Genomic DNA, 16156 nt, shown 5'->3' on the forward strand with positions numbered 1-16156 from the left:
ACATGCATTTTGACATCCCTCAGGTCCACAGTTACCCTTGCTTAAGGCCATTCCCAAGCTTCAGATGCAAAACCTGGGAAACTGCACCAAACCATTCACAGTCATTCACTTAACACGCATTTGTCCAAGGAATAGCTAAACATATGCTTTATTGTTTTCCACCTCCCCCACACTCCAAATACCTCTAATTTCTCTGAAATTACACTTCAGCCTCTTACTGAACAACATTTTCTCCAGACATCTAATTCAAAATCCATTCAAATGAAGTCCATCAGCCTTATAGTTTGATGATAAAAGGACCTTATACAGGTCCTTTTATCCATCAAACTCACTCCATACATTTATAAACTGCAGATAATTCCTTCTGCACAATCTTCTCAATGACTCATTAGCAATTGTGACCCTTCTCAATTCTATCCTCTGATACCCACTCAGTATATTCACAGTCTTTAATTTATCACTCTTCATTTTTGCTTCTTTAAGCATCTTTTTATGCCTGCCAAAATAATCCTCTTTCACCTCTCCCTTTTGCCAACTAACAGCTTAACTAATGTCTTTATCTTCACACCTGGGATATAATGGTTATCTAATTTTGCACTCTTGAACTTGTCAATATTGTTTTTAATACTATTATCATTATTATTATTACGTGACACCTCCAAGCAGTCCAAGGACTCATTGAGGGAGGACACCTACTCTACAACTCTTCATCTCTACCACTCGATCCACCAACTACAACGAACTACCTCATCTACACCAATAGCAACTACTGCCCACTATCACCACTAGTATTTTCACAGACAGTCACAAACATCCATGCCCAGCGGGATTTGAACCTGCATCCTTTTGGCTGAAGAGTGGATACGCTAACCACTAGGCCAGCAATACTTGAGTGTTAAAATAATAACATATGTCTTATGACTGATATGTCATAATCACCCAATATGTGGCTAATAAATTATTACAAAAGGAAACAAGACAATTACTTGCACACAGACCTGTTCCTCAACACTGCTGATACAGTTACTATGAAGACCAAGGATCAAAGTCTTCCAGGAAGTTCTTGGTTGAATAAAGGTACAAGAAAGTGTGATCCAATTAAATTATGGAAATCTAATCTCATCTTCTTGACATATAATATATGGGCGCTCAAGAAAACAGGAAAATTTTTTCAGCTACTTAGAGCAGAAAAAGTCAACAAAGACATTATATGTATACACGAATATAGATGGAGAACTGACAATCATGAAATGAATGAAACTTCATCAGCTGATAAAAAATGGAGATTTATTTATAACTCAGCAAACAATGATGGAACTTGAGAGGTTGGAATAATATTCAAGAAAGAACTAGCAGAAAAAGGAACATCAATTGAAAAAGTGTCTGAAAGAATTCTTCTTGTAACCATAAATAAAAACCTAAAACTGACGATAATATCCACATATGCACCTACAAAATGTGCTTCACTAGAATACAAAGACACCTATTATAACACCGGCCTGGTTGACCGAGTGGTTAGCATATCTGCTCTCCAGCCAAAAAACTATGGATTTGAATCTCACTGTGGGCATGGATGTTTCTGATTGTCTGTGAAAATACTAGTAGTGGTGGTGGGCAGTAGATGGCATTGGTGTAATTGCGGTTCATTGTAGTTGGTGGATTGAGTGGTGGAGACAGAGAGTTGTAAAGTAAGTGCCCTCCCTCAATGAACCTTTGGACTCCCTGGAGGTGTCCCATAATAATAATAATAAAGACCTTTCTGAAGCTGTCATGAACATTCCACTCCACATAACACTCATTAGTGGTGATTTTCATGCCCACTAAAAATGTGGGTAAATATATTTATCATGAAACCACAAATAACATTGGTAATCACCCAAACCAAATTTCCCCATCCAGAAGGAAGATTTTAGGCCTGTGAACATCCAAATGGATCTCATTCCCAAAATAGACCACTTCCTAAATAATGGAAAGTGGATCACTCAAGAACAGTTGAGCATATAATACTGTTGAACTAAACTCTGACCACAGAAGAATCAGTGCCCACATTAAACTTTCACTAAAAGCGTCTAAAAATAACAGGCTTACAAGAAAACAATACAACTAGGACAAACTAAATAACTCAGAAATCACAGCATCTTTCTGCAGCACATATGGATGAATGGATGAATAACACCATTAAGCTTGAGCTGCAAAAAAAGAAACAACTGTGGAGGGAATTTAAAGAAAGGGGTAACCTGCAGGCACACAAACGGTATAAAGTGCAGGCCAGAAAGGTAACGAGTGTGGTAAAAAAAAGCAAAAGCGGATTATGAAAGGAAACTAGCTTTGCAAGCAAAAGAGAATCCAAAAGAGTTCTTTCAATATGCTGCAAGCAAAAAAAAAACTGTACACGGTAAAATGATTTTAAGGAATGACGATGGTAAGGAGGTCACTGAATCAGTCGATATAGTGGAGTTACTGAGCGCGCACTTTGCAAAAGCATATCATCTAGGTGGTGACATTGAAAAAATGAAGGAACCATTAGTTTATACGGGAATAGTGATGAATGAAGTGGAGGTGACTAGGCTATTACAGAACCTTAACGTGAACACATCTGTGGGATTGGATGGTATACCGGCACGGGTCTTGCGTGAAGCGGCTAAAGAATTATCAGTGCCCTTGACCATGTTGTTTAATCTGAGTTTCAGGTCTGGCTTAGTCCCGAAGGTGTGGAAAGAGGGGAAAATAGTTTCACTACATAAAGGAGGATCCAAGACTACGGTTGCAAATTACCGACCGATCAGCATATCAGGAGTCGTCGTCAAGGTCTTAGAGAAAGTAGTCAAGGGAAAAATACAGGAATGGATTGATGAAAACGAGATACTGTACAGGGGACAGCATGGCTTTGTGAAGGGTAGATCATGCATCAGTAACTTGCTCAAGTTTTATAACAAGGTGACGGCTGAACTGGATAAGGGAAATGGGTTTACAGTGATACTGCTGGACCTGGCAAAGGCATTTGACAGGATACCACATGGAATACTAATCCGTAAACTACAACATATGGGAATGGATATAGGGTTGGTGAGGTGGATAGGTGGTTGGTTGATGGAGAGATATCAAAGAGTAGTTTATTCAGGAGTAGAGTCCAAAAGACAGCCTGTGACTAGTGGTGTGCCACAGGGTTCTGTTCTTGGACCACTGCTGTTTAATCTGTTCATTAACGATATAGGGAAGGATCTAAGTGGAACAATTCATTTGTTCGCTGATGATGCAAAGTTGGGTAGGGCAATAGTGAATGCAGAAGATGTCAAAGTCTTGCAGGATGACTTAGATAGATTGGAGTTCTGGGCTAAGGAGAATGGATGTCAATTTAATGTGACAAAATGTAAGGTTATGCATTTTGGGGTGAAAAGATTAGCAGCAGTATACCACATTGGTGGAACTGTACTCCAAGAGATTGATGAGGCCAGGGACTTGGGAGTGTTGGTGGATAGGGAGATGAAGTTTAGGGGGCACACTGCAAAAGTAGCTAAATCAGCTCATCAACTCACTTGGTTGTTGAAAAATACCTTGCTGAGCAGAGACAAGCAAGTTATTGTACCTCTGTACCGAGCCTTGATAAGACCTCATCTCGACTACTGTGCCCAGATTTGGTCACCTCGGTTCCTTCTTGATGGGGAGGAGGTGGAGAGGATCGAGGCCGAGTGACTAAGATGATAACAGGTCTATGGAATGAACCATATGAGAACAGGTTGAAGATTTGTGGGTTGCAGAAACTAGTTGATAGGCGGAGGAGGGGAGATATGATTGAGACATTCAAATTGCTAAAGGGATTCTATAGGATTAATTCAGAGGATATTTTTGAGATCAGGACTGGTGGTGGGAGAACTAGGGGACACCTATGGAAGCTGGGCAAGAGTGTGGTTAGCAGGGGTGTTAGAGCTGGGTTCTTTACTTTTAGAGTGGTAAATGAGTGGAATAAGCTGCCAGAGTCTGTTGTGGGTGCTATGACGGTGAATGAGTTCAAGACAAGGTATGATAGATACTGTGAGAATGTAATCGCATAGTTGTGTAGACATGATGTTTAGGGCCCCCCTCGATGAGTCTAAGGACTCCTGAAGTCGCCCGAAATAATAATAATAATAATATTATTATTATTATTATTATTATTATTATCATCATGACACCTCCAGGGAGTCCAAAGACTCATTGAGGGAGCGTGTGCGAACAGCATCGAACGATAAACCCGTTCCAACTACTAACCTTGCTCAAACTTGCTTAACTTTTCACAAGCCATTAGTAGCAGAGGCTCTACCAATTGACCAACCTTTGCTGAAAAACATTCTTTAAGATCCAGTTAAAAAAAAGTATTAAGGGCATCATTGAAACAATAAACATTACATCCAACAAAATTCTTGGAAACAGCAACAAAAAAGAACAGAAAAATTGATTACTCCTGAAACTGAAAATTATATAGATGAAAGAAATAAAGCAAGGAAACTCTACTGCTTAAACTGGAATGAAATAAATAAAGATAAACAAGACATTTTAAAGACGCAAAGGCAAAAAAACAAAGCCCATGGCTTGAAGATATAAGATCATGAAGAGCATCACATGGCTATGCAGAAACAAAAAGGAAAGCCACCAACAGAGAGAACTGGAAGGACATGGTGCTGCACCCTCTCACTGAGGAAGCTACATGAAGAAGAAGAAGAAGACATTTTAAATAACAAGGTCAATGAACTAATGATTAAAGACAATCAAATAAATTAATACTGCAAGGAACTTGAAAATTATTATTATTGTTGTTCCGGGAAACTCCAAGGAGTCGACAGACTCATCGAGGGAGGCCCTAACATCATGTCTGGAACAACTATTCAACATTTACACAGTATCTATCATATCTTGCCTTGAACTCATTCATGGTCGTAGCTTATTCCACTCTGGAAGCTTATTCCACTCATTCACCACTCTCCAAGTAAAAACCTAGCTCTAACACTCTTGTCAACCACGCTCTTGCCCAGCTTCCATGCATGGCCCCTAGTCCTCCCACCACCAGTCATATTTTCAAAAATATCTTCTGGATCAATCTTATAAAACCCTTCAGTAATTTGAATGTCTCAATCATATCACCCCTCCTTCGCCTATCGTCCAATTTCTGCAACCCACAAATCCTCAACCTATTCTCATAAGGTTCATTCCACAGACCTGCTATCATCTTGGTCACTCGTCTCTGGACCCTCTCCACTTCCTCCCCATCACGAAGAAACCCTGGTGCCCATAACTGGGCACAGAAGTCCAGATGGGGTCTTATCAAGGCTCTATACAGAGGAACAACAACTTGTTTGTCTCTGCATGTTAAAGTATTTTTCATAAGCCAAGTGATTTGGTGAGCTGTTTTAGTTACTTTTGCAATGTGCCCCCTAAACTTCAACTCCCTATCCACCAGTACTCCCAAATCCCTGGCCTCATCAATCTCCTGGAGTACGGTTCCACCTATACGATATACTGCTTCTATTCTTTTCACCCCAAAGTGCATAACCTTACACTTTGCCACATTAAACTGACATCCATTTTTTCTAGCCCAGTCCTCCAAACTATCCAAATCATCCTGTAAAATTTTGACATCCTGTGCACTCACAATTGCTCTACCAAACTTTGCATCATTAGCAAATAAGTGAACACTTCCTCTCAAAGCCTTTCCAATATCATTGATGAACAAATTGAAAAGCAGTGGTCCAAGAACAGAGCCCTGCGGCACTCCACTAGTCACAAGACGTCTTTTTGACTCCACTCCTGAATAAACCACTCTCTGGTATCTCTCGTTCAACCACCCTCCTATCCATCTTACCAACCCTATATCTATCCCCATCTGCTCCAGTTTACTGATTAGGGTTCCATGTGGTATCCTGTCAAAGGCTTTGGCAAGGTCCAGTAGTATCACTGTAAACCCATTACCCCTATCCAGTTCAGCCGTCACTGTGTTATAAAACATAAGCAAGTTACTGAGGCATGATCTACCCTTCACAAAACCATGTTGTCCCCCATACAATATCCCATTTTCATCTATCCAATCCTGTATTCTTTTCTTGACTAATTTCTCTAAGACCTTGACAATGATTCCTGATATGCTAATCGGTCGGTAATTTACAACAGCAGTCTTGGAACCACCTTTATGCAGTGGAACTATTTTCCCTTCCTTCCACCCGCTCGGGACTAACCCAGACCCAGACTCAAATTAAACAAAATGGTCAAGGGTACTGACAATTCTTTAGCTGCTTCTCGTACTACACGAGCTGGTATACCATCCAATCCCACAGATGTATTGACATTGAGGTTATGCAATAGACTACTCACCTCCACTTCATTCACCACAATTCCCGTATAATCTACTGGTTTATTCGTTTCTGCAATGTCACCACCTGGATGATATATTCTTTCAAAGTGCTCACTCAGTAACTCAGCTATCTCAACTGATTCAGTTACCTCCCTACCATCGGCATTCTTTAAAATTATTCTGCCATGTACATTTTTCCTTTTACTTGCTACATATCTAAAAAACTGTTTAGGATTCTCTTTAGCCTGCATGGCCAATGTTCTTTCATAATCCTTTTTTGCTTTTCTTACCACACTTGTCACCCTTCTGGCCTGCGCTTTATACCGTTCATGTGCCTGCCGGTCACCTTTCTCCTTAAATTCCCTCCATAGTTGCTTCTTTTTTTGCAGCTCAAGCTTAATGGTGTTATTCATCCATTTAACCCCTACTTGATTTATTATTTGGACTCTAGGTATACAGTCAGCCAGTGCTTCATGCAAGCACTTCTTAACTACCTCCCATGCACTATCAACTTCTAGTCCTTGCAGTTGTACATGCCATGGCACTGAGCCAATCAATCTCCTAAGCTTGTCATACTTTCCAGCCCGATAATTCCACATGTACCCAGTCTTAATTGAAAATTCTACACCTTTAGCCACCTCCCAAGTCAAGACCCTATGATCACTCTCACCGATTGGTGGCAATGTGGTCATATTTGTTACAGCCAAATCCTCAGATGTAATTACTAGGTCAAGCACTCTCTGACCCCTAGTATTTTCCATTACATGCTGTCACAGATAGTTATCCCTTAATAACTGCATAAAATCCAATTCCTTCCTCCCGTGTGTCCTCTCCTCAATCCAATCAATGCGACCATAGTTGAAATCTCCCATAATAATCACCCTCCTTCCACTCATTTCTTCTATTTGCTTGTGCATATTGTCACCACCATCTTTTCCATCACCTGGTCTATAGCAGCACCCAATTGTATATTTAGTAGTTCTGCTAGCCACAATCTCACACCAAATGGCCTCAAATGTGCTCTTTTCTCTATCCTGCAATTCAACTTCTATTCTCCTTGGCTGTAGCTCATCAGCTATCATCAACAATACTCCTCCCCCCATTTTATTCTCTCTGTCATTCCTGAACACACTATACCCATCACATTCAATCCCACTAGCTATATCATCTACAGTCAGCCATGTTTCACTAATACCAATAACCTGTGATCTGGAAGTGCCAACCATGGCCAAAAACTCTTCCTTCTTGTTCCGAATACTCCTAGTATTAGTGTACATGAATTTAAGACCCCCATTAACCCCAACCCTATCTTGATGCCTTATATTAACTATCCCACTCTGGTTTGTTGTCCTTATTTGCTCTAGCATATTACATTCATTCTTACATTCAACTGCCTCCCTAAGGACTGTATATCTACTCCCCCCCCCCCCCTTAACAAATCTAGTTTCCCTGAATTTGCACATCCACTACATTCAGCAACATTTTCTCAAGTCTTCTTACACCATAACCATTCAAATGCAAGCCATCCATCTTATATAGATCCTTTCGCCCATCAAACTCATTTCACATGTCCACAAATTCAACACCACTCGTCATACATAACCCACACATAAAGTCATTCGCAATTATGGCCCTCCTTTTAAACATTTCACTGTCATACCGTGGCAAAAGACTAATCATTCTAACTCTCTCACTCTTTTCTTTTGCTACCTCAAACAATTCATTCAGGTCTTCTATCATTTCCATTTTATCTCCTTTCAAATCATTCGTACCTACCACAACAATCATTTCTTTCACCTACCTTCCTTTTGCTCTCTAATAGACTCAGTTACATCCTTTATGGTCGCACCAGGTTGGTACGATTTTGTCAAATCCTCTACTAACACACCTCGTACTAACGAGTCTCCATACAGCACTCTATCCTTCATTTTGTTCATGTTCAGATTCATACGCCTATTTTTCCTGTCATACCTTTTATTATTGGTTGGTTCATTCAGTTGACTTTTGTTCATGCACTCTAGCTGCTGTTTTGCCCTTTCTATCGCACCATTCAACAACGCGATCTCATTCAATGCATCTATCTCATCTTTTTTATTCTCTGAGAAACCATTTATACTATCATTCACACTTTCTACATTCCCACTCTCATAATTCTCATGTACAACCTTGCTGTTTCTTGTCATATCGCTATTTTCTTCATTCTGAAGTTTGACAAAAATATCACACTCACGACCCGAAATACACTTCAATTCCTCGTTCTCCCTACATTTTCTACACACATTCAATCCTTTATTATCTTCTATCCACACTCCGACCGCACTCCGTAAAGCGTACATTTCACAGCTAGTACACTGACTCATTTCTTTTATACTATTGTTCTTTGATAACGATGGCAAACCATCATTACTGGCCGCCATTTTCCTTCGTACAGGTGCCATAATTATTGCAACGTGTTTTATCAAATAATAAGTTATACACACCAAAAACACACAAACAGACGCACTAAAATACGCAAGGCAAACAAAACTACGCAATATTAACTAATTTTATCAACAATAACTGAAAATAATACTTATCTTATCAGGAGCTTGCACGAACACTACACACTAATATATTACCTCGAACTCAACTTATAATAAAACTGAAGACACTAGAAACACTTTTCAAATGATAAATCATATCTGTCATCACAAAACAAAACTAAGTGGAAATACGAGGGTGGTCTGAAAAGCTCTCAGTCTAACAATGAAAAAAAAAAAAATTTATAATTTAAAAATTATTTTTATTTTTCAACATAATCTCCCTTAAGACATACATTTATTCCAGTGATGCTCCAGCGCCCTCGAAAGCTACAATCACCTCTTGATTCGAAGAAAAATACTGACCAGTGAGGAAGAGTTTTAGTTTGGGAAGGGATAGAAGTCAGAGGGAGCCAAATCTGAGAAATATGGTGGATGTTCCAATAATTCATAGTGCATATCCCTTAATTTTCCCATTGCCAAAATGCCTTTGTGAGCAGGTGCATTGTCCTGATGAAAGATGATTTTTTTCTTCTGTAAACCAGATCTTTTCTCACGAAGTTTTTCATGTAGTCTGGTGAAAATATTGGAGTAATATTCCCCGTTATTGTTATATACCATTCAAGATAATTAATAAACAAAATGCCTTTAGCATTCCAAAACACCGACACCTTTCCTGCTGATGGAACCGACTTTGGCGCTGAACAACTGGCTTCTGTCCACTGTTTTGACTGCTGTTTGGATTCTGGTGTGTAATGTTGAATCCAAGTCTCATCCATAGTAATAAATCAATGCACAAAATCAGTTTTATTCTTGTTAAAATGCTCCAAGCACTGTTCAGAGATTTTAATGCTAGTGCGTTTTTGATTTGTGAGCAAGCACGGCATCCATCTTGCGCAAAGCTTTTTTATTTACAATTATTCATGCAAAATATATCCTGCACGTTCTTTTGAAATGCCTATAGTCTCAGCAATTTCACGCACTTTGACTCGCCGGTCATCCATTGCACACTTGATCGATGATTTCTGGTGTTGTTACACTTTTTGGACATCCTTTACGTGGATCATCTTCAAGGATGGTATTGCATCGTTTAAACTCAGCAGCCCATTTCTTAATTGTTGAAAATGAAGGAGAAGAGTTCCCATAAAGTTTTATGAACTTTGAATGAATTTCTTTTGTCGTTATACCTTCTTTTACAAAGAATTTTATAACCACATGATACTCAATTTTATCCATTTCAAGGGATACAGACAACATGTTTGCTTCAGACAGCTGTATAAAACAAACTACTTGATAGAATGAGTTGCAATTTCACATTGATACTTATGACAGATGTACCAAATTAGAAAAAAAAAAATAATAATAATCTTGTCGATAGTGTTGCTATCTATGGTCAAGGCCGAGAACTTTTCAGACCATCCTCGTATTGTCATACATGACAAAAACAGTCGACAACAGTATATTCAAACGTGGTGGAGAAACTACTTTCAAGAATTACTGAATGCTGATAATCCCAAACATTCAAGCCAGTTAGCAGACCTGCATTGAACCACTGCTCTACCAATAAATTGTGAAGACTTCACTGAATAGGAACTAAATCAAAATTCCAGGAAAATCTCCTGGGGTTGATGGAATCAGAACAGAAACCTTTAAAAATGCTGGAGATAACACATATTCCAATCTCCTTGCCATAACAAATCAAGCATTAAACACTGGAATAATACACCAATGGAAACAAGGCTCCATTGTCCCTATACCCCAAAAGGACAATCTTAATAAAATGGATAACTACAGAGGTATTACTTTGCTATCAATCATAGTTAAAATCTACCATAGGATGGTACTCAATAGAATAGAATCTTACATAATACCAGTGTTTTGAAAAAACCAAGGTGGATTTCTTAAAAAATGGTGTACAATAGAACAGATACATTGCATCAGAAGAATCAAAGGTTCACATGATAAAATCCTACTACCAAGGCCGCCAAGAGAAATTTTCGGGCCCGTAACAAGTCTGTGGCCAGGGCCCACTTAAAAAAGTGCATCACTTTTGTTTAATAAAAAAAGTCATATAAAACATTAAACATTTATTTTAAAAAAGTGTACAATAAATTCAAAATTCGATACATTACTGTGAATGCTATTACTAGCTAACGCTAGCTCAGTCGACTGCAACAACCTTGCACGAACACCTATTGACGTCATCACCCACTATAACTACAGCAATCTGTGCAGAGAGAATAAGTGTCTTCCTGACACTCACTGCGAGCTAAAGAGCGCAGCCATCTGTCTAAAACAAAACACAGCATCATTCTCGATATGCCATTATCCTTTATCTTTGTTGTATTATTACGAGAATTAAAACCATGCATTATAAACACAGTTATGTGACACATCAGGTCCCTTTTCGATGCCAGGCCCATGACAAAAGTCTCGGATGTCACCCCCTCTCGGCAGCCCTGCCTAACACTCATTTTAACCTTTATAGACTTCAAAAAAGCCTTTGACTCTATTAACAGAGAAGCAATGTTTAAAATACTCAGCTTCTATGGTCTACCCTCAAAAATCATACAGTCATTCTCAACGCCTTATAAAGTTTACAATGCTACAGTATTCTTTAAAACTGAAACATCTGAATCCTTTCCAGTGACAACAGGAGCCCTGAAAGGTGATGTACTAGCACCTTATTTGTTCTTAGTATGCTTGGACTACGTTTTCCAGACCATCAGCACAGAAGATCTTGGTTTTAAAATTAGAACATCCACCCACATCATGCAAATAACTGAGCTTAGCTTTGTGACAATGTTGTACTTATTAGTACAGAACCAACAAATGCACAAAAACATTTCACTCTGCTAGAGGCACAGGCTGAACTTATTGGTCTGGAGATCAACATCCAAAAGTCCAACGTATTCTCATTAGGTTATGAAACTTTTATATTTCATATCAACAATAGACCCTTAGAAAGTGTAAAGGGCTTTCAATATCTTGGATCGTATATCAGCAATACAGAAAATGATATTAGCAAACATAAACAGCTGGCTCTAGTCTTCCTGTAACAAATTCCATCCCATCTGGAAATCATCATTAATATCATCAAAGACAGAATTAAGACTATACTATGCAATCAGCAGATCCATCTTCTTCTATGATTCTCAAACCTGGACAATAGGCACCAAAAAAAACTACAGATCTGATTAACTCCTTTGGAACTACATGTCTCAGACTGATTCTTGGATACACTTGGTTGGACCATGTTACTAAACTGTGCTAAATCTGCTAAGCAAGAACCACTTGTCAATACAACCAAAAAACAACTTGAATGGCTTGGACATCAACTCGGACATCCCGAAGTCTCACCCTTTTTGGAACCTAGAATGGATTTCCCATGATGAGTCTCTTGACTCAGTGGTGTCCACTCATAATCATAGAACAAAAATAAGATGTTCGAGAATGGAGAAGCTGAGCTTGTGTGAACATACACAAGCCCACCTATATGCTGACGTTGATGATTGCACAGAATATGGCTCACTTGTTTTTTTTTTTTGTTTGTTTTTTTTTTCATTTGAGTTAATCAGTCTTGGACTGTGGCTGTAGGCTTGGTTTCTTCCAGTTGTTCAAGTTTTCTCCTCATAAACATAAAAGAGATCTCATACACATTTTATAATAGATACGTGTTCAGCAAAGCTATAAAGTAGGAATTTGAATGATTTGTCATATTTTGACATTGCCAACCTAGATAGAATTAATGGAAAGCAGATAATAATATGTTATTATTGTTAATAATATGTTATTAATAATAATATCAATTTTCAAAAAAATTCATTATCTAAAAACATATAATATATTATTATTATTATATATTTATGCAGATGACTATGTACCATTGCTTTGTTACATGAACCACTGTTCTGGTGTTCAAGTTTTTTATATTGTACTTTTTTTTATCTTATTATTATTATTATTATTATTATTATTAAACAAGACCTCATGGAGTCAAAGACTCATCTAGGAGGTCCTTTTATCTCACACACATCTCATCATACCGGGTCTTAAACACATTCAAACTCCCTGCAGACACCACACTCTCAGGCAAGGCATTCCAATCATTCACAACTCTGCACGAAAAAAACCTGCCTCTCACTCCCCTACTCACACCCTCTTTATACAGTTTCCAGGGATGACCTCTGGTTCTCCCCTGATCTCCCACTATTCGCTGTAGAACTTCTCCACCATTGATCCTATAGCAACCCCTTACCAACTTGTAGGTCTCTATCATATCTCCCCTCTTCCTTCTCTCCACTAGTCTCTGCAAATTACATCTTTTCAATCTTTCCTCATACTCGACATTCCAGAGGTCAGAAACTACCTTAGTCAGTCGCCTTTGGACCCTTTCCAACATCTCTTCATCCTTCTGAAAACCAGGTGACCAAATCTGGGCACAATAGTCCATGTGTGGCCTAATCAAAGCCTTATACAATGGAACAAGAATCTCCCTACTTCTACATGTCAGTGTCCTCCTCATCATTCCCAGAAGTCTTTGTGTTGTCTTCACAATTTTGGCGATGTGACCCCTAAATTTTAGATCCTTATCCACTATCACTCCCAGATCTCTTATTTCCTCTACTTCCAACAATATATTTTCACCAAGCATAAATTCTGCATCCCATCTTTGTTTTCCAAATTTTAAAACCTTACATTTTGCAACATTGAACTCACATCCCCATTTGCTTGCCCAATCACTCAATTTATTCAAGTCTTCTTGCAAGGCCACAACATCTTCACTACTCTTTATGGTTCGTCCCAACTTTGCATCATCTGCAAACAACTGAATATCTCCATCCAAATCTTCGCCAATATCATTAATATACAAGTTAAATAGTAATGGCCCTAAAACAGATCCCTGAGGCACTCCACTAGTGACTTTCCTTTTCCTGGATATTGCACCCCCATACACAACTTGTTGATACCTATCAGATAGCCAGTCTCCAATCCAATGCACTAATCTAATATCCAACCCCATCTGCTCTAGTTTGACTGTCAACTTATCATGAGGCACTCTATCAAAAGCTTTTGCGAAATCCAAGTATATTACTGTGTATCCTTCTCCTCTGTCCAAGGAAGCAGTCACTTTATTGTAATAAGTAAGTAGATTACTAAAACACGACCTCCCTTTAGCAAATCCATGCTGTCCATCAAAGATTATACCATTGTTGTCAACCCAACTCTGGATCCTAGTTCTCACAAGCTTCTCCAACAACTTAACCACAACACCTGACACACAGATAGGCCTATAGTTTGATGCTTGAGTTCGATCACCTCCTTTATGAAGTGGCACAATCTTGCCCTCCTTCCACTCTTTAGGGACTTGACCAAGTGCAAGACTCGTATTAAAAAAATATGTCAAGGCAGGTGTCAACTCTCTGGCACATTCCTTCAGAATACGCGGTGATATATTATCAAGTCCCACAGCCTTATTTACATCTAGTTTACTCAACTCCCCAAACACCTCTTGCTCACTTACAGTCAGTCTCTCCTCCCCATCATCAACTGCTCTTAATCTCTCCATGAAGTCACATTCACAAGATTGAAAGATCTTTATGAACTGCTCATTAAGTATCTCCACCACACATTCTGCAACAGCTGTCTTTATACCATTTCCTCCAATCAATGTCATCCTTCCATAATCATTCTTTCTTTTGCTGGCTACATATCGAAAGAACTCCCTAGGATTCTTTTTAGCTTCATTAGCTAACTGCTGTTCATACCTCTCTTTAGCTACTCTCACCAACCAAGTCACTCTCCTTGCCTGGTCTTTGTAGAACTCATGAAATTGGTTACTTCCACTTCTCTTATGCTGCCTCCACAATGCCCTTTTTCTCTGTATTGCATGCTTAATCTCTTTATTCATCCATCTCACACCTAACTTATTTAACCTTCTCACCCGTGGTATACATTTAGACATTGCATCCACTAAATATTTTTTGAAAATCCCCCAAGCTGCATTGATCTCTTTTCCAGCTAACTCCTCATTCCATGCTACACCTGCAAGCTGTCTCCTGAGCTCTTCATAATCACCCCCCTTGTAGTTCCACATATACCCTTTTTTCACAGGGGTCCTTGCACTGCTGGCAACCACCCAAGTAATCACCTCATGGTCACTTTCGCCAATTGGTGGATGATTTGATACCTCATTGATAATTACATCCTCCGATGAGATGACCAAATCCAAGACCCTTAATCCTCTTGTGCCCTCTGTTACATACTGTCTGAGGTAGTTATCCCTCAAAAACTCAAGAAACTCATTTTCTTTACTTCCAGTTGCTATCTCTTCATTCCAATCTATATTGCCATAATTAAAATCACCCATAATGATCATCCTTTTCTTATTTGCTTGGCTTATTTGACTATACATTTCACTATCACCACCATCCACATTACCAGGTCTATAACAACATCCCACCAAGTATTTGAATCTATTCACCTCTATCTCACACCATACTGCCTCTATCTCACACCATACATATGATATGTATCTTGTAGATACATATCATATACACAAAAAATAAGAAATTGCTTTTAAAGTCCACACAGACATGGCTGATGTGCTATTGGTTCTGAAGCCTCTTGCATGGAATGATATATAAAAATATATAAATTTAGTTTATCTATCTATATTAGTAATATTATTCCACTATTAAACATGTTCTTTTGGTTACAATAAAATTATTTTTGTTTTTAATTCTAGGACTAGCTGGAACTATCTACTTTCTTTCAGATCTGTTAAATCCACTCAAGTCTGCTTTTCCTGCTTTTCAGCTGTTTTAAACTTATTTTTGTTTGTTTTTGTTTAGTAGAAAACTTAATAAATATGCATGTCTTCATTATTTTTATATATTTGGTATTTATCATAAATGTGTACTGCTTTCAAAACCTGTCTTCAGTTTAAAGGGGGTAAAAAAAACTCCAGTCAGATATTTTTAAAATGGATAATGTAAATTTGAAATTCGCCATTATCACTATATGCCATGTAATTTAAAATGTAACTTTATCAATGATTGCTGATATGTATCATTTTTTGTGTCATATACTAATTAAAATAAAATTTTTAAAAGATTATAAAGTATATGAATTCTTTTATGTTAGTAAGAAGTAGACCAGTTGAATACTATAAAATTAAATTTATATACAGTGAATCTACAAAGCAGTATAGTTTCATCCAGTTTTTATTCTGAAATGCATTTATTATTATTATTATTATTATTATTATTATTCAGGCCTCCATGGAGTCAAAAGACTCATTGTGGGAGGCCCT

At 38.3% G+C, this 16156-nt stretch overlaps 1 protein-coding gene across 4 annotated transcripts in view; it reads left to right on the plus strand.

Moving 5' to 3' along the window:
• The window catches only part of LOC150105243 (lanC-like protein 2), a 309805-nt gene extending 293860 nt beyond the window's left edge, over positions 1–15945 (plus strand). For 2 of the 4 annotated variants that reach the window (XM_090394010.1, XM_090394011.1), the window contains one exon: positions 15590–15941. In XM_090394010.1, the coding sequence (XP_090250136.1) occupies positions 15590–15669 (80 nt within the window). In that variant the 3' untranslated portion in view covers positions 15670–15941. Of the gene's footprint in view, positions 1–15589 lie in introns of all 4 variants that reach the window. The other 2 variants (XM_090394012.1, XM_090394013.1) reach the window with 2 other exon arrangements.
• Positions 15946–16156: the final 211 nt, after the last annotated feature.

Source organism: Typopeltis vanoorti, chromosome 6 (assembly GCF_054136105.1).
Source record: "Typopeltis vanoorti isolate ZY-2024b chromosome 6, IOZ_Tvanoo_1.0, whole genome shotgun sequence".
NCBI lineage: Eukaryota > Metazoa > Arthropoda > Arachnida > Uropygi > Thelyphonidae > Typopeltis > Typopeltis vanoorti.